This window comes from Pungitius pungitius, chromosome 17, assembly GCF_949316345.1.
Source record: "Pungitius pungitius chromosome 17, fPunPun2.1, whole genome shotgun sequence".
In the NCBI taxonomy this organism is placed as follows: Eukaryota; Metazoa; Chordata; class Actinopteri; order Perciformes; family Gasterosteidae; genus Pungitius; species Pungitius pungitius.
Genome location: NC_084916.1, coordinates 3,357,927 through 3,385,863, shown reverse-complemented (window position 1 = coordinate 3,385,863; position 27,937 = coordinate 3,357,927). Strand labels below are relative to the sequence as shown.

At 46.4% G+C, this 27,937-nt stretch overlaps 1 protein-coding gene across 1 annotated transcript in view; it reads left to right on the top strand.

Moving 5' to 3' along the window:
• Nucleotides 1-2,064: 2,064 nt before the first annotated feature.
• The window catches only part of LOC119219739 (POU domain, class 2, transcription factor 1-like), a 45,049-nt gene continuing 19,176 nt past the window's right edge, over nt 2,065-27,937 (top strand). Inside the window, exon 1 of the mRNA XM_037475128.2 lies at nt 2,065-3,364. Within this exon, the coding sequence (XP_037331025.2) occupies nt 3,265-3,364 (100 nt within the window). The 5' untranslated portion in view covers nt 2,065-3,264. The remainder of the gene's footprint in view (nt 3,365-27,937) is intronic.

Sequence of the window (27,937 nt, the reverse complement as noted above, 5' to 3'; positions counted from 1 at the left end):
AAATCAAAGAATTATCAGTCCAAGCTAGTTGCAGTTTCAGCTCACAGCCGACCCAGGTGTCCTGCTTTAGTCTCATCACCATGTTTCAGTAAAAGGTGAAGCTTGGAACTGATTTTGTTTGAAAATATGAATCGCAGAGGAAGGGTCGGTGGGGGAAGAGGAGTGATATGAAGGAGTGTGTGGTGGACAAAGGAGAGGAAGACCAAGAGTGGTGATATCTGATGAAACACAGTAAATGTTGTGAACATGGTCTCACTTTGAGAGGCTGGCTCAATGGTTGCGCCAATAGTACAGATTTTATTCCCAAAAGAACAGGTGAGATAATACATGTTACAGTCAAACAGTCTACATTTTGAAAACCTGTTACAAGACAGTAATTGTTGTCTTTTACTGTAGGATCCTACGGTTGCCTTAAAGAGAAAGGAAAGGCCGAAACTTTTCAAATGTGTGGTAAAACAAATCATTTAGAATTCATTCTTATTACATAAGTATGCTTCAATAGATCAAAAATAGTATAACAATGCTTCTTAGCAATTGAAAAAAGCTGTAGTCATTAGAAGCGGAGACGTAAAAACACGTAATGAAAGTAGTGTATTACTGAAGGAGGAAGGGAAGAAGCCAACAGTATTCACAGTACTATTACTTGTAGAAGTTAATAGTATTAATATGGCAGGAGTGAAAGTCACAGTAATAATGCTAAAAGATTATACAAACTATTTGCACTAAAATTAGTAGTGCAGTAAAAAGAGTAATAGAGTGCTCAGTTGTTCACTAGTGATTGTATATATCATTGCCACCAGCGGCTTTAATATGATGGAAAACAACAACTGTACATTATTGTGATTAATATCTTAGTAATGCTGGCAGCTGTTTTGAAGCAGATGCTGATGGCGCTATTTAAGTAGCACAACTGTAATGACAGTACTCTATCAGGAAGCTCCTGATGACCGTTTATATTTGACGTCTCCTTCCTCTCCTGCATAGACATTAGCTCTGGCAAAGAGCCCGAGGCCTTTCCATGAGGGCCATAATTGATCGATAACTTATTAACGGCTCAGTCCCACCTCAGAGTCCTGTGTGTGTGTGTGTGTGTGTGTGTGTGTGTGGTTCACTCAATTTTCTTTATTGACTGCAATATTTAGCCTATAGATTTTTCTATTTAAAAAATCCATGTGAGTGATAATCTGGAGTGTAAATGCAGAGCGCGGGTCGGGGTGGAGCAAGGAAGAGGGGGGGGGGGGGGGCTTCCGTCGGACACACACGCGCACACACAGGCTCCACTTACAGTCCATCTAGATTCAGCTCCACTGACGTTTTACGCGCACGTAGCCTTCCCGACCATCCAACAAATTATTCATTTAACTCCCGTGGCCCTTGTAGTATTTGATTATTCGCCTATGTGAGGGGGGGGGGGGGGGGATAAATGAGTTCAGTGCTGCAGGTGACCTTGCTTAGCCGGACTCACGTACATCTATGAGAGGGAGAGATCCACCTGCTGAAATATACATCAAAGCCCCCCCCCTACCCCCACCCTACACCACCCTCTTTGAATTCATGTCTGCACATTGTGGAGGGGCGATCGATTTCTTCGGAGGCCGGCGATGAAGTGATTATTGGCTTCATTATAATGAAGTAATCAGAGGCTCAATTGGCCGGATCCGTGCTCGTCGATGTACAGATGTCAGCAGTCAGAGAGGGCGCGTGTGTGTGTGTGTGCGCGTGTGTGTGCTTTTACAACACTAGTTAACCTGGAGAGTAAATCCCTCTTATGAAATATATAGTGTACATACATGTGCCTCCATATGATGATGAACTTTAACACCGATCAGACAACAAACGTCCACGTTCAAGTGTGCGCGGAAAGAAAAGGGACAGAACAACGGGGGGCGTTTGTGTATGTGCATATGTGTCGGGGTGAAGGGGGTAGAGGGACAAGGAGGGGGTGAGGAGGAGAGACGGGGGGGGGAAGGAAAACGGGGTAGAAAAAAAGTGGGGGGCTGGGTCTCTCTGTCTGCCTCCCCGGACGCAGCGCGTCGCCGTGCCAGAGTGCGTTCAGGCTGTGCGCCGGAGAACCGAAAACCACCGGGGTGCCCACAAGAAACGGAGGGGACGCGGAACCGTGCCGCTACAGAGAGGGGAGCGAGGGGGGGCGAGGGGGAGAGAGGCAGAGACTGCCGACGCAGAGCCAAAGAAAAGACAGTACAGCTCAAAAAGATAGAAAAGGGCTCGCTCATCTCCCTCGTGCTTTTATCTGTGCGTCATTGGAGGAAGAAAGCAGAAAACAGGCGTACTTATTGATATGGATTTATTAATTTATTTATCTATCGATTTGTTGCTGTAATTAGGGAGCCGAGGAATAGAGAGGAAGAGGGGAGGGGGCAGCGAAGGGAGGAGAGGGAGGAGCGAAAGTCAGACAGGAGGTGCCCGATAGCCTTACTTTATGATTTGATTATTCCCATCTTTTTCTTACCAAATAATAGCTTCGCGCTTTATCGGCGCGTCGCTTTGTGTTCGTGTGTTCTTCAGCCAGCCAGCTAGCCAGCTACTAAACCAAATATTATCGAGAACCAAAAATTACAGAAGCAACTCTACCCGGATAGTCGTTTGCCCTCCACCCCCTTCGCCCCGCCGCAGGATTCCCCGGCTGGACGGTGCGTTCCCTTCTGAGACTTTTTATGCCATTGGTGGCGAGGAGAAAGCCGAAACCAAAGCAGACTCTGGCCGAGGAGGAGAGACGGAGAGCCGCCGCAGTCTTTACGCACCAACCGTGTGGACAAAATAAATGGAGTCCGGCCGTGTCTGCGCTACGCGTCCAATGGAGAGCGGCTGAGTCGGGACGCACCGACTGCGCGATGAGAACGGGTCCGGCCCGCGTCAGCCTGTGTGTGGATAACTGCTTCACGTCGTCCACCCAAAGCGTGTAGCTGCGCCGCGTCGGTGCGTGCGTGCGTGCGTGCGTGTCGGGACTAGTTGACTCCGAGAAGAAGCAAGTTAAGCGGGAACCGTGATCACCGCCTGGAACTCTGGAGCCGCACACATCCGAAAACCCAAAGAGCGACACGGAGATGTGAACACGCGCAGACACGCAGCCCAATCCCGCGTCTCGTGCTCTCCTTTCTCCTCCAACCGGCTGTCCACACACCCGGAGAGCGCGCGCAGAACTGGTCAGAGGTCGACGGAAGCAACGACGGATGAGACAAGTAGAAAAGTGAGCCCAGAATAAAAGAACGCAACGAAGAGCGGCCCCCAGGTCGACAGAGGACCATGTTTGTCCCCCTGCCGGTCCCCTTCGTCTTTCAGAGAACAGCGTCCGACTACAGCGCCTGGAGACTCAAGTCCTCGCTGGCTCCGCGGTCCAGCCCCGGTAAGGCAAAATTTAATCTCTGTGCGCCCAGAAAAAGAAAGAAAACACACGATATATTTTTAAAAAAAAAGAAGCTTTATCTATATCTGTTTTAGTTTCTAATGCGTTAGATTTAATTACAGTTCTACACAACCTCCCATCTGGCTCTCATTTCACATTGAATAACGGGCCAATTAACTTGGATAAATCTCATGAACCATTTACATTTGAATCCTCTCTATATTTTACTCAATGTGACACAAACATAAAACTCACATCAAGCTTTTTTCCCCTCCATCTATTGTAGTTATTTTTTAGAGCTGAAAGATCTGCACTCCTTGACTTCTTATGAATGGCTTTAAGCATTATTTCTTTAAAAAAGAAGATTTCTGCTGAGAAGTTTAAATAATTTGTTCAATTTGTAATAAATTCTCACCACAATCAGACCAGTCATTCCACTTGGCTCCAAACAAGACAAACAGGTGAAAAGTGCATCCTAAATTAAATTATCTATGAAAGAAACAGAAGATTAAAAGCTCTTTTTCAGTTCACAATATTTCCTCTGGCATTTGCGCAAAGAGAAACAAACTACATTTATCATTAAAGGCAAAGAGGTGGATTGAGGTACTCACTTGAATCCAAAATGCTTGGCTCATTAGCCTCCATCACACTTTTTCCTCTTTCATTTCGGGCAATCCCTCCACCATGACCACTATCCCAACTGCTCCCTCTCGCCTCTCTCCTCTGCTTCACTCCGCCTCGGCCAGGTTGGGCTGGAATCTTCATGGTCACCTATCGATTACCAGGTATCGACCCCTGACATGGCGCCGCGGTCAGAAAACAGGAGCACAGTTGAAGTCTTCTGTCTTTACCGGAGATGACCGAATATCAAATGTCTGTCAAAGTATTGAAGGATAACAGTGAAACTAATATTCCTATAGTTGGGGCATCTCTGCAGGGCCTTGCAGTGAGTTTGTCAATCGATAGTTGGTTACCATAACGACCTGATTGTGGCTCTATGCTGTGCGTTTATACCCTGTGATAGCTCTTTATTGCTTCGGTGACTTGCAGTGAGGTCAATAAAGGGCAGCAGTGCTCTTTATGTTTTATATTTCCACCTCACTGTAATGCTGCTGTACTATTTCTAAAGGGTGTCTCTGTGATATTGTTAGCCATAATACAGCGGACAGTAACACGCTTATATAGAAAAAAAGCGGAACGGAATGTTCATTTAGCGAATTAACAGGTGGAAGGTTTGAATGAAAAGTGTTAAACCAATGAGAGGAAAACATGAGCAGCATCTCTCCCCCACTGAGGAAGTGAGGGGTTCGGATGCTTTTTTACAACATTGAAATGTTGTCGTGTGATGAAGCAGCCACAATGCGCACCAGGGAAATGAAACCTGGTCGGAGATCAAAGGCCAACACTCATCCACTCATCTCCCCGTTGCTTTGTCTTCCTTCCACTTCTCCTCCGACTTTCATCTTGATCAGGGAGGAAGTCAGAATCCCCCTGTTGCTTCAATTCTCTCTTTTCTGTGAAGTATTCATTCACTTGACACAAAAGCCTTTTCAGTAAAATGCAAACTCGGTCTCTCTCTGTCCGTCTCCCTCTGTCTCGTTCCCCACGGACGGGGGGACGATGTTGAATTGGATTTGCCTGGTGTGATTTGGCCGGGGCCCCATAAGCCACTTTAGCTAAATCTGTTACCCACAATCCTCTGTCTCTCTCTCTCTCTCTCTCTCTCTCTCTGACCTGCTCCTTCGACCAAGGTGTGCATCTGTACGATTGCCTGCACCTGGAAGTGCACACTTGTGTGTGCGTGTGTGTGTGTCAGCACGTATCCGGGTGTTTGCATCAGAGTGAGCAGGGGCTGTCCAAAGTGTAAGATGAGGTGAGTGAGGTTCAGTGGAGGAAGAGGAGATCCTAAACGGCAGACGCCAGCAGACAGTGGTTCCACGGTGGATCTAAAGCAAAGGCTTATGGGGGTTTTAGTCAGCTTGACTCTTTAACGCTGCGCCGTCAAGACTGCTTGCCTCAGCTCAGCTGGGCCTCGGACACGTCACTGCATGGGATTTGTTATCGCAGGGCGACCGTGTGGTCTTTGCACGTTTAATCGTCTCGTTTGGTCGCCCGATGATATACGTTTTGGATTGTTTGCTGTCACTTGCCATCGTTTTATCCGCTGCTCCCGTTAAAGGAAAGGAACGTTTTAGAAGCTCTGTCCACTGGTGGAAGTATTGGTACTTTTTGTAGATCTAAAATAAATGGAAATGTTTAGGGACACTGAATGTAAAAGGCATTTTAATTGTTTTAAATATTGCACTATATTAAAGCAGCAAACTGTGTTGCTACACAACAATAAACATTCAGGGGACCCTTTAAGTCCTTTCGTAAGGCAATGGGTTAAGACCGTATTCACTTTTTTTTTTCATTTACAATTTTGACATGTGCAGTAAAAATTTAATACCGCCCCGAAAAATCCAAAGTCTGTGCATTGATTTTTAAGGCCAGTAGTAATTGCTGTAAATGCATTTGTTGTTTTTCAGATTTATGTCTTCATATTTAGAGTGAGTGGTTTCTAGACCAAACACCAGTGGAGCGCAAGAGTGGACAGCTTCATTTAGAGCATTTTATTTGTGTGCGGCTCAGAGACGTGACCAGACGCTCTAGCGCTGCTGTGCTGGGTTTTCTGAGGGGGTGGGGGGTGGGGGGACCTGTGGGGGCCGCTGCCCCCCCCCCCCCCCCCCCGCTCTGCGGCGCAACAAAGGAAATCTAAATGCTCTTTTTTTTTATTTCATGTACACTGCCGTAAAATCCTCCAGGGACACCGTGCCCCACATAAAACGGAGAGCTGTCAAATTCACAGAAAAAAGGCACGTGTCTGGATTGGGGGGGGCGGGAGAGTATGGGGGGGGGGGGGGGGGGGCTGTTCAAGAGGCCTCTGTAGTTGGTGTTTTACTCTCTCTGGTCCGACTTGCTCCGTTCTACCGTCTGCTTTTTCTAGGTAATTCACCTCAGTGAAGCGAAGCGATGTTGAGCCACCAAAGAACACAGCGAGCCTTGTGACAGACCTGTTTATGCAGGAGGCACGAGGGAACGAGGCAGACAAACACATCTCGATCTGTCAAATCCAAATGAGCACAGCGGCGTGGAGACACGCTGGGACGATGAGGCGATGTGCGCCAGTGCGTCCGCTGCTCTACTCGGCTCCATCCTATTCTGTTGTTTAATAACCGAGCAGAGGAACTTTGATTGCAGAGTTCAAAGCCCAGCCTGCTGCCCACACACACACACACACACACACACACAAACACACAGACACACTCACAAAGGGCTTCATGCTGCTCAATAACTACCTCGTCTCCCACCCAGTATCTTCACCTCACGCTGCACAGGAGGGGGTTGTGTTGTCTGGGACACACCAAACTGGGCCCAGGCAAAGGCTCCGATCCCTGGATTTATTGTCTGTGTGTGTCTGTGTGTGCAAAAAATGTGCATAAGCAGAACTTTCACACAGTTGTCCGTCTGCGGCAGAGTGCGGATGTTTTGCTATGGTCCGGAAAAGTGAAAACTTCTGCATTCATGGCTATTTGAGTGTGTGTGTGTGTGTGTGTGCAGGCCCAGGTAGACCATAATTGCACGCTGAGGTCAGTTATAGATCCGTCTGGCATGTGCGGTTCATCTGGAAAACCGCAAGCTCATGGCTGCCCATTGTGTGAGTGGTTTTAACCTTCCACCGCTATTGATTAGCCAACATTGACTACTCTCCCGCCACTGCAGTGACGTGGGTGTGTGTGTGTGTGTGTGTGTGTCTATGTAGACTGTTGAAATGTTTGCATGGGAGTTTGTGGTTCTAACGGGTGTGTGTTTGTGTGTGTTAGTTCAACCCTGTGCACTAGGTGACAGGAATGACTGCAGCGTATGTGTAGGAATGCGTGAAAAGGGTCTGTGTGTGTGTGTGTGTGTGTGTGTGTGCGTACGGATCAGATTTCGTCGTCGGTGACTCCTGGTGCTAACGTGATTGCGAATGACAAAGCGTCCAGGCGGGTTTGTTAGCTCCATAATGGGGAATCAATAGACACAACACAGATGTCAATACAACATGCTTTATTGTGTTAAGCCGCCTCGCCCCCACCCAGGGCTCTGCACGCACACACAGACACACACGCTCACACTCACAAACATGTGCACATCTATTTCACTCTGCCACATTTTCATACACTAAGTGCTCTGAAGTGGAAAAGTTTCCAATGCCATGAAGCTTTATCTGTTTGTACTTTTTAGAGAACATTTTTGTCTCGACAATATCCAGCACGGTGGTCTCAGACTGCGTCTCCCAGAGATCACACCTCACGGAGAATCTGGCACGTCATTGAGTTTAGTGAATGTGTTAGAGATCATTTTTATCAGTTTATTCTGATTAAACCAAAGGCATTGAGCTCATTGCTTTCTGTGTGCCAGCAGATGTGTCCCGATAAACAAAACCACACACACACACACACACCACGGTATTAAAGGTAAACGTTTCTTTCTCGCACAAACACGCACACACTGTGATTGCAGCAGGCTACACACACACACATGCGGAAATCTTTTGTCTTTCCTACATGTAGGTGCTAAAAGTCATTTCACACCTGCTGTGCGGATATGAAAAAAAACAAACATAACCAAATATGGTCACTTGAACTCTGCTTCCCCTCCGGTGCTGTCCGTGTGTCGATCCACCCAACCAGCTCAAACTGTCGTTGTTACCGTGGAAACATTCATAGGCCATTAGACACACACATATGAGAGGAAAGAGCATTTAAGTAAACACTTTGGTCTTCAACACACACACACACACACACACACACACGTTCCATCGGTCATCTTTGTCTTGTGCTCTTGATGGTCACACAGACCATTACGGGCTAAATCGGTTCTACTCAGGCTATATTTGCCTCTGTGTGTCTCGCTGTTTTGGGGTTTTTAATCGCCCATCGTAATGTTTGTGGCCATTTGTGAGTATATGTTGTATACATGAGTACCTGTGTACTTACAGAGTACTTATTCTTAGTGTGTGTCTGTGTGTGTGTTAGTAGGCTAGTATCCATTTTACACTCCTACTAAAAATGAATCGTGCGCCCAGTAGGGAGCCAGTATGCCCCCCCCCCCCCCCCCCCCCCCGCCCCCCCCCCCTCTGTCCCACACGCCGCCCTATAGTGGTGTTCCTCCTCTTCATGCTCCTCTCCATCCCTCCCTCCACCCTTATCATTTCTCCACCTTTCTGGCCCCAGCGTGCCGGAAAGAGAAGAAGACACATGGGGGGTTTGGGTGAGGTCGGGGGAGACTGATTGGCGGATGGTCTTGAGGTCGGGGGCCGCTGCTAGCCTTTCACACTGTAGACGTAATCAGAGGTGTGTGTCGGGGATAAGCTGACTCAACGGATCATTAAGCTCTCAGTATCGCAGATCAGAGTCAAGGATCCAAGGATTTCACCCACACTAGTTCTTCATCACTGGTGATCCATATTTGTGGATATAGATCCCGAACCATGAGGAGGATCCAAACGGATATTAATGTTTCCGTCACGCAGAAAGGTGTGTATGCTCAACGCCCTGTTTGTTGCCTCAACGGCGGGCGCACAAACTAGCTGAAAAGATGCCCGTGACTGGTGTAATTAACTGTAAAGTTAAATCTCATATTCAACGACTACTTTATTGCTTCCATACAAGCTCCTTCACACAAGAAAGCAAAGTATTAAATGAGTTACACACAAATATTTAAGACCTCTTGTTTCTGAAGCGTCAAAATAAAGAACTCCCGGCCTTTTGGTAAATCCTCAGACATGAGTACTTATTGCAGGCACGTCTGAAGGTTTGTGCGTGCCGAGCTGCAGAAATCCAGAGGTGCACAATCAAGCTTCCGCAGTCCCTTGCAGAGTCTTTGTGCTTTCATATTTAGTCCTTGATTATGTCATTTTGTGACCATTGCCACTTTGGTTGTCGTAAGCTGAGCTTTAATGAGGACTCTGATTGACTTTATGACTAGACACATGCTGCTGGAGGTTGAGTCTAATGAAGAAAATGGAATTTTTATAAATTAAATGAACCAAATATTTATCCAAATGTCAACCAGGCTTGCTTTTGTGTTTTGTATAAATAATTTAGATCCTGACACACAGACACACACATTTTAGTCAGCAATATTATTTCTGAGATCAAACAAGAAATGTAAATAATAACGCAATAAAAGCTTCAAAAGTAAGGGAGGAAATAGCCTCAGTTTATCCCCACATTTAGCGAACACAGAGTACACGAGTTTTGTTTTGTGCCGCCCTCCATCCTCGTCCTCTGCAGGTAACACGTCTGATGTCTGATAACTTCAAGGCGACACTCAATAGTTTCTCTGTGTTTTGAAGGAGCTTAGGCATGAATTTCATTTTATTGCTTTTTTTTTAAGCAAATAAACCTTGAATTATAATTCAATTAATTAAAATCAAAGAAGGTAGGACCCAACTGGGGTGGGGGTACCAATGTTCATACCATCAAACGGGGCTCGACAGAAAAGGTCTGTGCGGACGGACACACCGTTTGTTTTGTGCCACGCGCTCTCTGTCCGCTGGTGGGAGCGTGCGCTGGTGTCCATGTGATTTCCCACCATGCGCAGGGAGCAGTGGACAACAACAACTATATATAGGGCCCCTGTATAATGGTCGGGGGTAAGGTGGAAGACTATAATGCTGTTCTCCGTTGGTGTGTGTGTGTGTGCTTTTCTCGTAGCTAATGTCCATCACTCCTCGCTGCTCCGGTTGTGTGCGATACACAAGTGCTGCTCTTTTGTGCCGAGCCTGAAGAGCAGCGATGTTGTTCCCCCCCCCTGCTTGCATGAATAGAGAGAGCGGGGCTCAGGAAGCGCGCTCCTGTCCTCCTTCAAAGCTCTCTGACATAATGAAGCCAGCGTGTGATGCCCCCCCCCCCCATCCCGTGGAAGTGGGAGTAAGCTTGTCTCAAGCCCGCTCTCTGTGTGTGTGTGTGTGTGTGTGTGTGTGTGTGTGCGTGTTCCTTCGGAGTGTCGTGCATGTTTACCTGCGCCACTGTAATGTAAATTATGCACGGCAACGCAGTTTGTATCAAATAAGCCAGAGAGCCGACGTGTGTCCTTTGTACGCCAGCCCCCGCTTCCCCACCCCTCCATCCTCACCCTTTTTTTTTTTTTTTGCATGTGCGTGTTCCCAGGCCAATGTGAATCCCTGCAGCCAACAATGCCTTCCTTCCTGGGTCGGAGGATACATTTAGCTAATAAAGTGGAAGTGGGGTTAGTTAGATGGGTTTCCACCTCTTTTGTCTCCTCTCTCTACCGTCCGTCGGGGGGAGGGGTTCAAATCCTCCCAATTTAATTTAGTGGACAGGGGTTATGGTAATAAACGAGGAGGGGAGAGAAAGGTGGCGTTTGAAGCAAAGGGGAGAATGGATGGGGAGGATAAGCACTTCTTCCCCCTCCCTTCTAAAAAGACAGTGAAAAAGTTAATATCATGCAGGATGGGTTTGGGGGGGGGGGGGGGTTGTATGTATGCACAGAGACAGAAGTAAAGTGACAACAATAGAGGACAGAGAGAGGAGGGAGGGGTTGGAGAGGCGCTGGGGTCCGGCCTTTTTTAATAAATTTGAGTGCTCTGGTTAGTGCTTCAATCTGTGGTACTCAACTAACCCCTACCCACATTACACACACACACACACACACACATTTCAAACACATCCATGCATTTACTCCCTGTGACTCATATTCACCCACACACACATGCTGGAGACAGACCCGTGAGCTCAAGGGCTTTTAGAAGGTGTTTTTGTCTGACTGCACAGCTGATGCTGCTCCTAATTGATACCGTCCACGGGACAGAAAAATAGGACAAGCTAAAGTGTTTTTAACATTCATTTCTCCGGATTTCTTCTGCTTCTCCTGAACTTTTGCTTGGTTTACAGCTTTTTCTTCACTGCCTCTGCCGTCGAAACACAACAAAAAGGAAAAATATTAAACAAAAAATAGCTCCTCCGTAGCTGCGCAAGAATTTCCACAAGAATACAAAAACAGACTAAGAGCACTGCGAGACAGCGAGCTATTCTGCACAAGGACTTGGATGGATGGGCTGTATGTGGCGTGTGCGCTGTATCCAGTTCAAGCGAAATAATGCCACAACACGATAAAACGAATGCACCTTGTATTTCTGGTTCCGTTCTGTAATTCTGTAACAGCAACTGCTACTGCTATAACAGCAGCGACATCTCTCGCCTGTCTGAAGCGTCACCTGTACAAGCATCCGGGTTGGGATGGAAGGAGAAAAAGGGCCTCTATGTGTCTGTGTAACAAGCGTCCAGGGCGAGAGTCCTCAGGAGACCGCGCCGGGGCGCTTTACATCCGGAGAACAAGTCTCTCTGCACCGGTATTAGCATTATCGATGGCACAGGTCCTAGAACCTACACTCATGCATATTTAACTATACATCAAACCATAACAGAAAGGTATCGGCGGTTTGGTCAGGAGGGTTACCTAGCAACAAAAAAGTCGACGGTTCAACGCAAGCTGCTGGCATAAATACCAAGCTGTTAAACTGCTTCTGAACGAGAGCCGGATTTACACGAGGCGCTGAACGTGAGCGCCATTAAACTTTACTGTACCCGTTTTATCACTATGGGACATATTTTCAAGCGTTTGAAGCGCATTGGTCGGCCTGTGTAGTTGCCGTTTATCCCCCCTCAGATGCACAGAGGCCAGACGCACTCAACAGCAGTTCTGAACACATAATCGTCTTCACACTCCGCAGCTCCAATCTCTCCCTCCATACGGCATTTACTACATCCGATAAAGGAGCGGAGAAACTCTCTCTCTCTCTCTCCCCCTGCTTATCACCCTCCTCTCTTCCCCTTTTATCTTCTTTTATTATCCTCTGGTTTTTTGAGTCGGGGGGCTGCTCAAACCAGAAAGGAAATTAATCTGTTGTACTACACCCCTCATCCTCCTCCTCCTGCATCTCAATCTCATTCTCTCTTTGCTCTGCGGGGAGGTTTGGACTCATCACTTTAACCTCTTTATATTGGATCTGTTAGCCCGCCTGCCCCTCTCCCTCTCACACGCGCCACCCCGGCCTATAAAGTTCACCCGCACGTTATTTACGCTCACGCACACGAGCCGCGGTGAACACGCTCACGCGCTCTTCGTTCCACGCAGGTTTCCAAAACAAATCTTTCAACAAAATCCCACCCTGAGACGCACGCACACACACACACAAGCGCGTCCCTGACAAACCATCCCGGGGCTTCAATCAAAGCCATCGATATGAATCGGGGAAGTCTTCTGCAGCTGCCCATTTTAGCAGCCAAGCATCATCATGTCAGAACAGCCGTTTACGGCCCCCACTCCTGCGTAGAGACGTGCGATATTGCCAAATTTTTAGCTTGGGCCTTGGCTGAACCACCCTTCCTTGTTAGCGGGGGAAACGGAATGAATGAGATGCTTCATACTTCACATGGAAAAAGGGTTGGGGGGGGGGGGTGGGGGGGAGATGTTGGGGAGAGAAAGGGGGACGAGGGAGAGAGACGTTGAAGGAGTGAGAGAGCGGGCTTCTCCTTAATGGTTTCCCCTTGGGGGTTTCAGCGGGAGCTGGCGCAGCCACACAGGCGAAATGGGACAGGTGAAGATCCCCCCTCCCCCTCTCCAAAGAGTGGAATGAATATGGTAAATCCGCTGTCCGCTTGGCGGCATGATTCTCTCCCAGAAAATGGCCTTGTGTCTGTGTCCCTTGGGGAGTTAAGGAGATTCCACATTTAGGGCCCAGTGCTCTGTCCCTTTCTGCTCCAGAGGGGGGGGTGGGGGGGTGGTGTCCTATCTGTATCAGCAGCAACACAGCAGCTTAGCTTCAACATGGTGGCTGGAGCCGCAACAGCTACATCGCTATCTAGCCGTGCCACGCACACACACACGCACACACACGCACACACACCACATGCAAAGCGTCTATCCATGTCAGGGTCTCGCTGACTGAGGGAGGTACATTTAGCTGGTGTTCGCCTGAGGCGCTGAGGGATCACCGATGACCATCATCATGTTCTGTTACACACACTCACAGACACACACACACACACACACAGGGTTGGTTGCTGCGCTCCACTCTTGCCGGGTCAGAGAACCACAGCCAGTCTTGCCTTGACAATTTCTGTTTATTTTTCACCTCGTCGGGCCTCCACGGGAAAGCCGGACAATCAGACAGCGCTTCGACTATGGGGGGGGGGGGATTATTGCCTCTTTCACGGCGTGTGTAATCTGAACTTGAAGTTGTATTATGATCTGTGAGAGAAAAAGAAGTGAGTCCTGTGACTGGAGGAAGAAGTGGCTTCTTCACAATAACCACACTCCCAGAAGATATAGATAAAGTCATTACATCAAGCCATGTCCATTAAATTGATATATTTCCTCCTTCTGCTCGGTAGGTGATTACGATTTTTCACGCAATATATGGATACAGGGCGGCGTGTAAATCCTAATCACCTCAGCTTGTAAAATCAAACATTTATTAGGGGCCAGGCTGCGGCGTGATCGCAATTTTGTGTCTTGCCCAAGGACACATGACCCGTAAGATGGAACCGATCCAGGTGACCTCTCGGCGCCGTTTGTCTAATCAGGTGACACATTCTGGTGGGGGCTGCTGGGGAAACTTCTTTCCCTTCCAAATTCCCCTTTTGGAGTCTTAACGAGTTTTGTCATTTGGAAATAGGTACTTTATCGGGTTTATCTAGAGGTTTGCAGAGGTTTTATTAGGCGGTTTATTTCACCACACTGCAGCTCGCCTGTTGGTGATGACCATTTGAATGGAATCAAGGCTCACTGAGTGAAGTGCTCATCACTGCATTGTGCACGAATGTTAGCTTTTGAATTTAGACGCGATAAAATATTGATGCAAATTGGTGCCGTGTGCTCGTCCATGCGAGTTGAGGCCAAAGTGTGTGTGCGTGTCCGAATGTTTTTGTCCCTCAGCTGTGGCAAATGTGAGCCTAAGTGTGTTTGCATAGCGCATCTGCCTGTGTATGTGTGTATCCATGCATATGTGTGTGTGTGTGTGTGTTTGTTCATTCACCAGCCCCCTACTCTCCTCTCCTGGTGTGAGCGTGGGGGGACGGGGGAGGGGCCGGGGTCCAAGCATTCTGCGCCCCATGTCATCCCGGACCTCCTTCTCATCTCCTTTGTCTACTCGTCAGTTAGGGAGCGGTCGGCGCAAGACCTCGGGACACCCCATTGGGAAAGGTTGGGGGGGGGTTGACCTTCGCCCTTAACTCCCTAACCCCACCCTCCCTCCTCCGGTGTCCCCGGCGATTCATATGCAAGCGACCCTGTCAGCCGGCCCAATTCTTCTCTTTCATACGTCCACGCCTGGCCAGGCTGTTGTGTCACATCTCAAGTTCAAGTCCCGGGACAGGGCCAGGCCAGGGGGGGGGCGCTTGGATGGGGTGAAACCAGTGTGTGGTTGCTCATGTTTTATGGTGGAGGTCAGAGGTAGACGGCGTTTTGGGGAGGGGCTGGAGTCACCCGCCGTGGAGTCACTCTGACAAACATGTCGTTCTTTTGCTGGTCATTTGATCTGCTTTCAGGGCTGAATGTCGCTGTTGAAGGGAGAACGTTTCCGTGATTTAACGCTCACACACGTGGTATTTGAAAAGATGACGTCGACTAATTTCCTGAAGGTCCTTCAAGCTAAAACAAGTGAAGGCTGTTAGTCGTGCAATGAATCAGAGCTTCATGAAAGTTGCAACGTACAGCCTTTGTAGGAACTCTTTTAAGGAGAGAGAACATCTTGCTGCTGTTATTTCTATATAAGTGCAGGCAGGCAGTGTAATGCATGAACATTTTTATTTCTTAGTAGTAGTTGGCCGTTGCCCCCCTGTGAATTTGCTCTTCACGGCCTTGAGGTCGTTCCCTTTCTGTCGTGAGGCTCCATCGTAGCCCTCGGGAGGGGCCCTGCTTTGGGGGGGGGGTTGGTAGCTGCGTGCGGTCACGGAGGTCAGGGTCAAGGTGGGTGGGGCCCGGGGTCAGCCAGCCAGACGGACGCACAGACGGTGGACTTGACATTGAGTGGATGAGTGGAATTAACAGGATTGGGCAGCTCGTCGTGTTAAAAGGGTGTTTTGTCGGTTAAGGCTTGAAAGTGATGTTTTTTTTTAACGGGTTGTGTTAGTTTGTGACTGATTTGAATGTGTGTGGTTGAATCATTTCAAGTGTGTTATAAGGGTTCTATGAATCATGCCTCTTATCTATTTTTTGGTGCAAGATGAGACCCCTTGTGAGTTTCGAGCACTTACTTAATGCTCTCCTTCATTTCTTCATGAGTGACTTAGTTTATTGTTTTTATTGGACGACATCGTATAATACGTAGGAGAGCACATAAAACGTCCTTGAGTTAGCACACGTGGCGCTGAATCAATGCAATGAATGAACCAGCTACAGACAACCACAAAGCTTTCATTAAACTGAAAGAACGCCTCCATTGTCCCAGCGCAGCACCATTGGCCTGCAGAGGACGCCCACTCAGTGCCAAATAGTAATCATGATGATAATGATAATAATGAAAAGAAATCTTACCATTGCGCACCGCACATTCCACACATATTAACCTCAGGAAACAAACAAATATGCAGTGTTTTGTGTTGTTACGCTGAGGAACATTCCTCGAGGAGATGCAGAGCCCCACAAAGTCGCACAAAATACGTTCACTGTGAAACCAATTTGTCTAGGCATCTGACATTTAACCCGCTGCTTGTGCTTGGGCCAGTCTGGCGGATAATGGGCCGGAGTTTGTTTAGAAAGCATCCCAACTGACAGTTGATGGAGCCGGCCTGAAGGTTAAAAAGCCAGCCAGCTGCTTATGCTCGTACTCTGATCCGTGGAGTCCAATCGTTTCATTCGTTACATGAGCCTACACTCAAAGCTGATACAACGAAAGGCCTGTTTATCTGTATATATTATACATTACTATCCACTTTATATTGAGGGCGTCTGCTGGCACAAATTCACTCAGAAAAACACTTTGAAAGCATTCCGACCGTCACGAGACACAAACTAAGACTAAGATTGTCAAAAACACGACTCAATTAGAACTTGTGTGTAAATTAGTTTGATCGGATGGGACGACACTTTGCTGCCAATCAACAGTTGATGTGTTGATGGTTTGACATTTAACTGAGGTGAAGCAATGCACTTGGATTCCCCCTGACACTGTGTGTGTGTGTGTGTGTGTGTGTACATATAAATATATAAATTGGCATTTTTGTGTGTGTCCATTGTCTGGCCCTGACCCACATACCGCTGAGCTATAATGAGTTCAGCAGAGAAAAACCTTCCTGAGACAGAAGGTTATTTGTTGACATAGAATACACATATTCACTGCTCAGCCGGTAATAATGGATTAAGATATGTCCTGAGAATGAAGCCCCAAGTTAAAAGCAGGATTTCCATGATTGTGTTCTATGATGTGAGTTTCCTCAGGCCTGACACCAGCCAGCAAACCCATCCACATGCCTTGTATTGTTCAGAATGACTCTTGTAAAATACTCAGGTTATTCAGGAGGCAAATCATATATTGTTTGTGTACAGTTTTTAGTATATTTAACATCCCCCCCCCCCCCCCCCCCCAAACCTAAAAGAAATTGCATTGGGACTTGTTTTTCAGGGATTATCTTTATCTTTTTGATCTGGCGGCTGCATTGATTACAGGTCACAGTAATATGTCTTATATGCAATACAGCTGGTGGTTTGGACTGATTCAAACCCGTTTTGTCCAGTGGATTCAGTTCCTGTGTTTGCAGGGATGCATGAAGCCGAAAGCTTGTTATTTTTGTACTAAGTGAACCATGAAGGCTTACACCTGGTATTACAATTTCAGAGAAAAAAAATCAGCTTCTGAAAATTGCACCCTTTTTTTTTTTTGTGCAAAAGCCGAGATTTTACCTGACATCGGTGACACTTGGTCCGCGCCGACAGAAGCGTGCAACCTGTCATTGACGGCAATTGCCACTTTCTCCTTCTGCTGCTCCTGAGTGGCTAAATCACTGTGTTCCAACTTGTCAGTCCGACTCGTCCGTTTTCTCCCTTCAACACCTTTCATATTGATAAAAATGACACGCCGCTCATTATCTTGAACATGTGCAAAAAATGAAAATAAAATACCTCAAAATCCCGATTCCATGATCCTGGCAGATGGCGATTACAGTGGGGCATGCTTTCCTATTTCAGCATGTTACTCACTTCACCCAACATTAGCCTGCCTCAGATGCAGTGGTCACCAGTGGCTCCTCACAGGCTTAATATCCATCGCAGAAACGGAAGAAATCCAATCGAGCTTTGCGGTAAGACAGCGAGGAACAGTGTTTTGAGATAACAATCAAATAGTCTTGGTTAGTGTGTTTTTATAATGATCTAATGTTTTAAAAAGACATAAGAATGATTTTTTTCTTTCCATCTTGAAATATTGCCATTGTTTAAACACTCTTCCTCCCTCTCACACAACCTTGGTTAACAAGGTTGGTACTGTATAAGCTGGGAAATGGCAGATGACCCACACACACACACATCACTGCATCCTCCACACCTGCCTCCCCACTCTCTTTTATTTCTCTCCCCCAGCCTTCCCTCAGGACAAAAACAAGAGGAGGAAAAACAGAGAGAGGGAGAGGATGATGCTGGGTGGGTTTGCTGAAAGGACAGAGCGATAGACAGAGATAGCGATGGTCAGAGAAGAAAGAAAGTGAGGGAGGAGGGAAAGGGATGGACAGACAGAGAGGTACATCAGAGAAAAGGGAGAGGAAGGTAGGCGGTTCTAAGAATGAAAGGAGAGCGGAGGTGCAGATGAGTACTAAGAGAAGGAGAGAGGGAGAGAAAAGGGGAGAGACAGACAGACAGACTGGGAGCCATTAAAATTCATGGCCTTTTTTATTTTCCGTGCTGAAAATCAATACTGTCTACTATGGATGAGGTGAGATGTGGACAACAGTGGTTTGCCAGCCAAACAGGGGGAGTGGGGGGGGGGGGTCTAGTGAGCGAGAGGGGTGTCGTCAATATTAGCAGTGACACAACCACTGCAGGCCAAGGTAAGGCAGAAGAGAGGGACACTGGGGGGGATGGGCGCAGTGTTTATGTATGTGTGTGTGTGATAGATGGAGGGGGGGGGGGGGGTGTAGGGTAAGGTTCATTAAGTCTGACCAGCAGAGCTTTTGGCCAGCATAGCAGCAGCAGGCCTTTTGTCCGAGCGTCCGGACACACGCAGATGGATGGACTGATGGATATCACCCCCCTGTCTCCCCCATTGTAATTTACAGCCCCCTCAGAAGCCCCATCATTCAGGCAGCGGTGGGTTTGACTAATATCTGGCAGATGCTCCAACGCTACACGCCAACTATTGTCGTGGCAGGTTGGGGGTGGTGGGGGAGGGAGGGGGGGTCAGCCTGCATCTAATTCAGGAAATGGAGATTCTCCTGCGCTCCGGAGCTATAAATCTCCCCCCTATGAAAAGCTCGGCCCCTTCGAGGCCCCTCCGTGGTTATTACATTAGTTTCATTTTACACTTTAACTTGCACACAAGGCCACCGAGGCCACGCATGTCAGCCTTCTGGACAACGGGAGCAACACGCATCCGGCCTTTTAGTTGGGTTATAGCAAACACATGCACTTCAGCTGGATTTAAGTTGGGAGCCCCAATGGGACATTTTTATTCATGATTATGTTTGTCGAGCAACTGAGCAAAAAGGGACATCGGAAAGATGCTCCTCAGCACTTAGTAGCATCGGGCAATATTTTGGATAAATAATGACACTACATATCTTTTTCACAATTGAGCCTATTCTGAAAATGTGGCATAATAAATGATTGCGCTTGCCTTGTGGTGATTCCAGAAGCCCTTATGTGCACTACATGGTTTTGTCAGAGTCACCATAATGATGAAGGCAGAGGGCAACTTAAGTATGACCCGCAGTAAAGATGGAATATCAGATGCAGGTTGAAAAATTGTGAAAAACGTTTCTTTGTTGTGATCGATCAAATCAATGCTACACGTCAGTGTCTGCTCCGCCTTGTTGGATGTGTGAAAAAGCTTTGTGGTGTCACTTGAGGAAGAATCTGGAGTTGAGGAATTAGAGCAAAGCGAGCTCTCCAGACCTCTGAAGCCTGCTCCCCACATCAGCATAACCCACCTAAAGGGGTCGCTGGTCGAGTTGCATTGTGGGTGATGTAGGCTTGAGGTCTCGACAGAGAAATGGAATGTGTGGAATGGAATAAGCAACCCTGCTGGTTCGGCTCCATGTTTTTTTTGTTAACTTATCCATTGGACAATGTTACCGGAGTGCAGTGGCAAAACGGGGCAGCACTCCTTTTCCATCATGTAATGGGACCATTAGACACAATCTCGTTGAACATCTTTGAGAACTGATATCAGAGATGGTCTCAATTTGGACCCTTTTTGGGGGCCCTCCATGTAGTCAGTGTCACACGGGTCTCACATTCTGACTCCTCTGCTGATTACAGTTACGAAATTTCTGCCAAGAAGTTTGGTTTCCTCATGAATAAGTCTCTCTATTTCCTTTTTTTTTATTTGGGAGAAATAGAATTCACATTCTGAAAAGAGTCTCAAGTGCCGCTTTGAACTAAAGAGATTTTCTGGCACAGACGGTGTCGTTCCACTGTTTAATGTCAAAGGGGATTATTTTCATGCCTTACCAGCTTTCTTTTGAGATAACCTTTATATCTTTGAGCTAGTTCTTTCTACTTTAAAACCCATGACATGCAAATGTATTGCAAGCTTAAATCAACAGTTTTTCAAAAGCAACTCTTCATTTCCTACAAACCGTGATATGTTCTCTTTTGTGACGGCATGGTAGCCTGGGACACATGTGGTGAAACACAGGGAGTTTGTTGTAGTGCACGATGACGATCCCTGACATGAGTTTGTGTTCGTTACAGTTCATTCTGCGCAGTGGCCCCTTTGACGTCTGAATGTCTAAAGTCTCTCTTCATTCAGCGTAAATACGTGCAAACGATAAAACTCCTCTTCCTACCGGGCAGAGACACGGAAAAGAGCGAACGGTTCGAAGCCTCCGCCTTAGCTGAATAAACTTGTAGATGCCGCACGGACGCGAACGTGGGGGAAACATCAGTAGTAGCGGCAGTAAAATCTCCCCGCGTTCGGCCCCCGGAGACGCCCACGTGTTAAATGAAATATGGTGCGACGATTGAGCCAGTGGTCTTGAGTTTATTTGGAAGTTCCCTCTGTACACTCAAACAGAGCTGTTCTGGAGACCCAGAGCTGGTGGTTACTATGGGAATGAGGGGGGGGGGAGTCGGAGCGGGTGAGGCGGGGAGAGGCAGGCCGTGGTTTTGAGGTGTAAAGCGTCATAAATAATGGAGGTTGCACCTCACATTGAAATGCAAAGGCTGGAGCTCGGGCCCGAGCAAAGGTAATGCTGGCTTTTTGAAATTTATTTTTCATAAAGCTTGATCTCCCCCCCACCCAATCACGCACACATACCCGCTCCTTATAACCGATGCACTCCTCCCTCTCTGGTCCCATACAGAACACATACTTTTACATACGTTTGCATTCCAAATTTCATCAAGTCCGCCTGAGTGGATGGCACATCATCGCAGATTCATCCAGCGCACATCAGAAGCAATATGAAAGCGGGACTAGTTACCTCACGGAGGTATATCAAGACATTTGATCTTTTCTTCAGCGGAATGAAAATACATGTGCACATGCAGATATGCTAATAACACATCTGCATATTGTTTGTACGGGACAGGTATTTAAAAAAATAAAGCTGTCATAGTTGTGAATATACTTGAATTAAATGTTATGACCTTATCTCTCTTTAAAAGTGAGGGTGTGGGAAAGAAGGTAGAGAAGTGTGTTTTGTTGCATTGTGTCCACAGTAACACACCAGCACTCGCTGAAGGGAACGGAAGCCAGACATTCACCCATATAGGGATGAGACTCCTAAATATATATGACTGGCTGGCGCCACTCATATGTGTGTGCGTGTCTGTGTGTGTGTGTGTGTGTGTGTGTGTGTGTGTGTGTGTGTGTGTGTGTGTGTGTGTGTGTGTGTGTGTGTGTGTGTGTGTGTGTGTGTGTGTGTGTGTGAGAGAGAGTTATGGCTACCGCAGTGTTTCTTTCTACGCAGTGACTAGCTTTTCACACTCGCATGCAGTTATCAGCTCTTGTCCACTTTTTTAAAAGCAGGTCATGTTTAACAGGTAATGTAACTTTGAGCTGCGAACCAACGCATTCTCGTCCAAATTACTGGAAGCAATTTGAATACGTTTCCTTTAGGTGAAGTGTTCTCAAGTTAACATGGGTTGCCTCTGGTGAAGCGTTACACATTGTAAGTGTCTGTGGCTTTTATTGTGAAAGGTTAATCCGGTGTGTGCCACTTTTTCAAGTTTCTGCCTTTGTCCAGACGATTATGAGAGAGTCAGGTTCGCATAATGTGATTGATATCCTTACTCACGCTCAGGAATAGTTCCAAAATAATATAATCTCCTATTTATATTGACATACGGAAGGTAATCGAACAATGATGACGTTGACACAGGTTACAGTGAGAGATAATCAATTCCTATTTATGAAGGAGCCTTTGAAAATGGACATTTCTTTCTTAACCTGAATTCTTTTGAAATATATTTCCAGAGTAGCAGCACAGTGCGTGAAATCTCAAACCAGCATTGTGTTTTCCCACCTGTCTGTGTCATCTGTGTTGAGAAGCTTTCAAAGTGCTGTAGAACTATTCTGTATAATCAACCGAGCAATCAGCGGCACTCTCCCCCTAATACCCCCCCCCCCCCCCCCCCCCCCAAACACACACACACACACACACAGGGCATTGAGGCTAGCTGGCATCAGGCCAGAGCATCAATAAAGCCGGTGTGAGTTTAAGAGCCATTTAAAGGCCATTTTGCTCCAGACCTACAATCCTCCATACTGCTCACGACAGCACCTTGGTGACCGTCAGGTTGACCGTGAGCAGGGAGACATGGGTGGACGTGGAAGAGGGGGGGGGGGGGGGGGGGGGGGGGATGAATAGACAGATGCAAGACCGGGGAGGGGGACATACATTGAGATGGAAGTAAAGAGAAGACAAAGCAAAGCTTGTTGTCTTCAGTGATGCTCAGGTTCATGTTGATAACCGGAATAGTTAAGTCATAACAAGGGACGTGTTATTTGGAAACTGGTGTCCCAGTTATTTATTAGAATGAATGTTGTCAGGCCAATTCAAGGCAGGTAGTTACAACTGAATCAGGGAATTTTTTAATTTACATTCTCAATCTAAAACGTTAACCTCCCAACCGCAAGCTACCTGAGAGACACATCTCCATGGTAACATGCAAAATATGGCTCACCATTTTGGGTTTAAAACCAATGCGTGGAGTTAGGAATGAGAATCTCATACAGAGACTTATTGTCACTCTTTGCTAAATGATGACTGAGTGGTGGCTTGAATTATTTAATTTACCCAGAATTCATGGAAAATCAGTCATCCTCATGATCACACTAGATAACGTTGGCCAATGAATGAGCTTTGACACCCAAAGTCTAGCTTTGGGAAACTACCTCTTTGAAAGTTATACAAATTAAAACATGACTTTTGTTGCCTAACCCGAACGAACTGCCCTCGTGTCTCTTGGACACGTCCTCTTCCTGTCCTGTTCCATCCCCACCTCCTCCTCTCACATGTGTCCGGCTGCACGTGCAGGAAACCTGTCTACGTATTGATGTCCTTACACACATTTCATGCAAACCCATCGAATACCACTTGTACTGTCATCAGTTAAATTCACCCCTTTGCCATTAGATTCTTCTTCTTCTTCCTCGCCACCAGTCCTCCGTCCTCCACTCGTCTCGGCTGTAATTCATTTTCTCTTTCTACTCACACGTACTAATGCTCCATCCCTCCACTCACTTCTCCATCTGTCGAGTCGCGGCCTCGTCACTCTTCAAGCTCCCGCCGCCCCGTCTGTTTCCGACTCTCCCCCGATCCTCCACCCTACATCCCTCTCTCCCTCTCTATTGATCCAGCCCTAGTTTTCTGTCTTCCCCGTGCTGGCTGGCTGGCTTTAATCAATATAGATAATTGTCTGCTTTCTCTTCATGCCGAACAGCCTGCGTTTCTTTCTCAATGAATCCAGGTCTTTCCCCTTCGCAGCCCGCCTGCCCCTCCCTCCGAGCCTCCGTGGGAATCCCTCCGTTAATGACAGGAGATAACCTGCTTTCCTTACCGATTTATTTTTTCCCCTCTCCCCTTCCCCGATACCTCCCCCGCCCTCGTTCCCTTGTTCATCGATTACTGTGAGATATCGCCCCGCGTGCACCCGGTCAACAAATGTAAACAACCAGGGCCACGTGGCTGGGTTGGGAGTGCCAACACAGCCGCCAGTATACAAATATCCAGATTTACAGGTATACACAAAGCGGGACACTTGGCCCTTTGGTTGGACAATATATGTCTTGTCTATATGCGGATGTCTAAATCAGTGTGGCAAACACTCTGTCTCATCTCATTCGGCATCAAAAGACACTTATTTCAATACGGCACATCCTTCCCTGGCAACCTCTTTACTGGGAGCAGCTGGCTGCTTCAAACCATACAGTTAATAAGAGTATCATTTATCACCTGTGCTCCTCAGCCTTGTCAAAACATAACTTCTGAAAATAAATGAACGTATATTTATTGGACATTCTCATTACAGATGTACCTCTAATCCCTTAGTTCCTGAAGACTTGAACTGCTTGGTTGTAGTGAAACAGCACCGTGCTAGTGTGTATAAATGCAGTAAAGACTGATTTCCTTCTTTTAGCGTTAAGTAGTTTGTGTCATTAGCTGTCTTTAGTTACAAAAGTCAATTACCGCTGTGATTTTTATTATTTGGATGGACGTCTAGTTAAATGTGTAACGGTTATTAGGTGCGTCCTGCTACAGCTTATACAGTCTTTCCCAAAGACCGGGTTGGAACACAGCCGGGTCGGTGTGTGCATATTGAGTTGTTATATTATGGTCAAATTGTTCTGATGATTGTACCCTACATAAATAACATTTAATATGTATTTTTTTCATTGACTTAAGGGGATAAATATTTCATTTAAATGACAGATCTTTCAAGATAACCACATAGATAGAAATAGCTCAGAAATTTTAATTTACTCACAAATTTGCTGTCTTTATCCGGTTTTTCATTATTAAAAACATGCATAATATAACAGCTCTGCAATAAATGCCACCTTCTTGAAGTTCACCTGTTGTTAAATGACATGAATACACATTCAGCTCGTTCTTCATGTCTATTTTCTACATCATCAGTCATCAGGTTCAACATTTCCCCCTGAAAAATAAACACAAAAACAAGACGTCTCCTCATAAATCATACAAAATAATGAGACCACACTTTGACGACTGGATTTAAAAACTGTAGAATGTTAAACTTAAAATGTCTTCATTTCTTTTCTGATATGAGTACATAACATTGTGGAAATGAGCTTTATTTTTTTTAATACCTGTCCCGTTAAAAACAATATGCATTGTGGTGAATGCGTGGAAATAGACATGAACCTTTCTCTCCCCCCTCCCCTGCTTTCACAGACCTTATTACGACAGACCTGCATGAAGGCAAACATGTGAAACGTACACAGTACAGCCGCTTCCTAACAGCATGGGGTCCTGGCATCCACACAATTAGACGCTATAGAGGGGGTATGGCAAGGCCACACTATAATTACACAGCTCTATATGAAGCTGAGGTGGGGAGGGGGGCAAAGCAAAGGGTAGCGCTGTATCCTGGGCTGCATTGTGACCCGAGCTGCTGCTTTCAAAGCCTGGCCTAAAATCAATAGTGTGTCATCACGGTGAATAGAGAGAGAACTCTTGAGTCAAGTCAACTTCATTTATGTAGCCCAACACCACAAATCACAATTTTGTGCAGTGCACGCTGCCCTCAGTCCTCAATTTGAAAAAACTTCGCCCCCCGGAGAAGTCAGACCAAAGTCTGCAGAGCACGACGGGTTTGTAACGTTAGAGTACGTATAATCAGGATGACACAAGATGGATTACCAGTATGGAACCGGAGAGACGTCCAGAAGACCCCGCAATACAATATTTGTACAAACACGCAAATCGGATTACAAATTATTCTGGACAGATGCAGAATAATCTTTCTTTTCCACTTTCACTGTGCTTTCATCTCCTGCTGCTTCCCCTAAAATGTCAATTCAGGACTCTGAAGGGGAGGAGTTCTGTCGTGGTTCCTGATGCCTACGCCGTTACCACAGCAACCCGTGCGGCCTTAAGCTGCTGGTGTCTGCAGAGACAAGTTACTTTCCTTCCATCTGAGCTTACCCTGAAAAAAAATTAAAATGTATGATTGCATCATCACAAGGAGACAAAATATTGATTGGCCATTGGTAGCTGGCTAAACAATTCGTTTAATTTGAATTCCTTATTTATTTTGGTCATTATAAAATGCGTTTAGAGCTCAACTGATTTATTTAATTGTTTTGGGGTTTTCTTACTTATATTTTATTATTTTTCTAGATTGACCCATTTATCTGTAAACGATACCTCATATTATTTGTAGAAAGAATGTTGGTTTACCTTGACATATTTTGTTTTGTGGTATTTTATGACATGTTTTGATTGTTAAGGAGCAGTAGGAGTGAGTCGGGATGTCAATCAGGATGTGCCTCAAGGGCAGCATCATATAACCTACATAGAATTGGAGAGTTGATGTATTGAAGGTCATTGTCAACTAATTGAAGAACATTTCACACACACAAGTCAATCAAAAACAAGAAACAACCTCTAAGCAGCCAGAAAAGAATGCACAGAACACAAACACGTTCCGTACCACAACAACAACAACAACAACAACAACTGATTATTAGTTTGAAGGAGAGCGAGTGCTCTCAAGCCTTTTGAGATTTTTAAGCTATAGCACCTTTTCGTTTTGCATTCGTTTTTGTTAGAATCCTTTTAAAGAAAAATGACACGACATTTGAGCGCAACGGGCGAAATGTAATGAAAGTTTAGCGTGAAAGAAAACCAGAAGCAACCCCACCAACACACACCGTCCTTCCTCGTCTCGCCTCCCCTTCCCTCCGTGCTCGGCCAGTTTTCTCGACTCTAACCGCAGCGCCTCGGCCATTTTGAGCTTGTTTTCTACAGTGTGTTTGTGTGTGTGTGTGTGGGGGGGGGGGGGATGAGACATGTGTAGTTGTGCGCTTTGTGTCTGTGTGTGAAAGTGCTGGTGCACAGAGAATGGACCCTTATCCAATTTGTACTGGTCAGTGGTGTGAAATGGCGGTAGGTCAGTCAGCCAGGCAGCGTGTGTGTGTCTGTGTGTGTGTGTGTGTGTGTGTGTGAGAGAGAGAGGGGTCTTAGTTAGACATCACACGGTGGTGGTCCAGTGTGAGCCAGCAGGCTTTCATCTACAGTGAATAAAGACCAATGTGCTGGCACACAAGCAAACATACACACAAACACATGATTAGAGTAGAAATAGAATCAACACATAATATTATGGTGACACAATAATGGCATCACGCTGGCATCCCTGTTGTGTGTTACTGTCTGACAGCGCGCACACTCATAAAGATAGACTTTTCTATTAAATTGGTCGTTATTGTATAGTCTACCCCCTATAGATCTGATCCAAACAATGACCCACACACACACACACACACACACAACTATACTCTCTATTGCTGTTACAATTATCTCTGCTCTCAAAGTCTGTAATTGTGTTCATGTGTGTTTGTGTGTTTTTGTGTGTGTGTGTGTGTGTGTGTGTGTGTGTGTCTAATGGTTGACCTGATGTCATTATCTATTTTTTGGTCTACATTTTCAGTGGCTATAAAAAACATCAAAGCAGGAATCGAAAACTGCCTGAAACCCCTTTTTGATTATGAAATAGTGCAAAAGATCTGATGGGGGGGAATAAAAAATTGCTTAGGTATGTCAAACTACCTCAACTTGATAAACCTCTAGCATTTATCATTGTTTTTTCATCCCCAAAGGGTCCACTGATTTTCAAAATTGGATTCAGTAAATCTTACAACGGATAGGATTTACTGAAAAATAAAACGTGTGGCACAAACATTTGAGAAAAGCACCTCTAAACCGTCCCTAATGCAGAAGAAACCCTCCTGATCGAAACCCTATGGTCAAACAGCAGGTAATTTGTCTGTAAAAGGTTACGCGGCACAGACACACACACACACACACAAAAGTACGGCCCGCTCCGAGGACTCGCAGTGGGGCCGACCATCGTCTGCATCTGTAATTGTGTTGTTGTTTTCGCGGGTGTGTGCATGTCCGTCCGTGTGTCATTTGGTGAGTGAACATAAGTGGGTCTGGGGCAGTCTGTTGATGGAAGGAGTGTAAAAATAGAGAGATAACAGCCACTCTGGAGCAAAAGAGTTGAAGGAGGAGGGTGGGGGGGGGTCAGAGCAGAGTGGCCTTGAGCACCCATTCTTCCCCGCAGCCGTCGATTTGTCCATCTCTCTCTCTCTCTCTCTCTCTCTCTCTCTCTCTC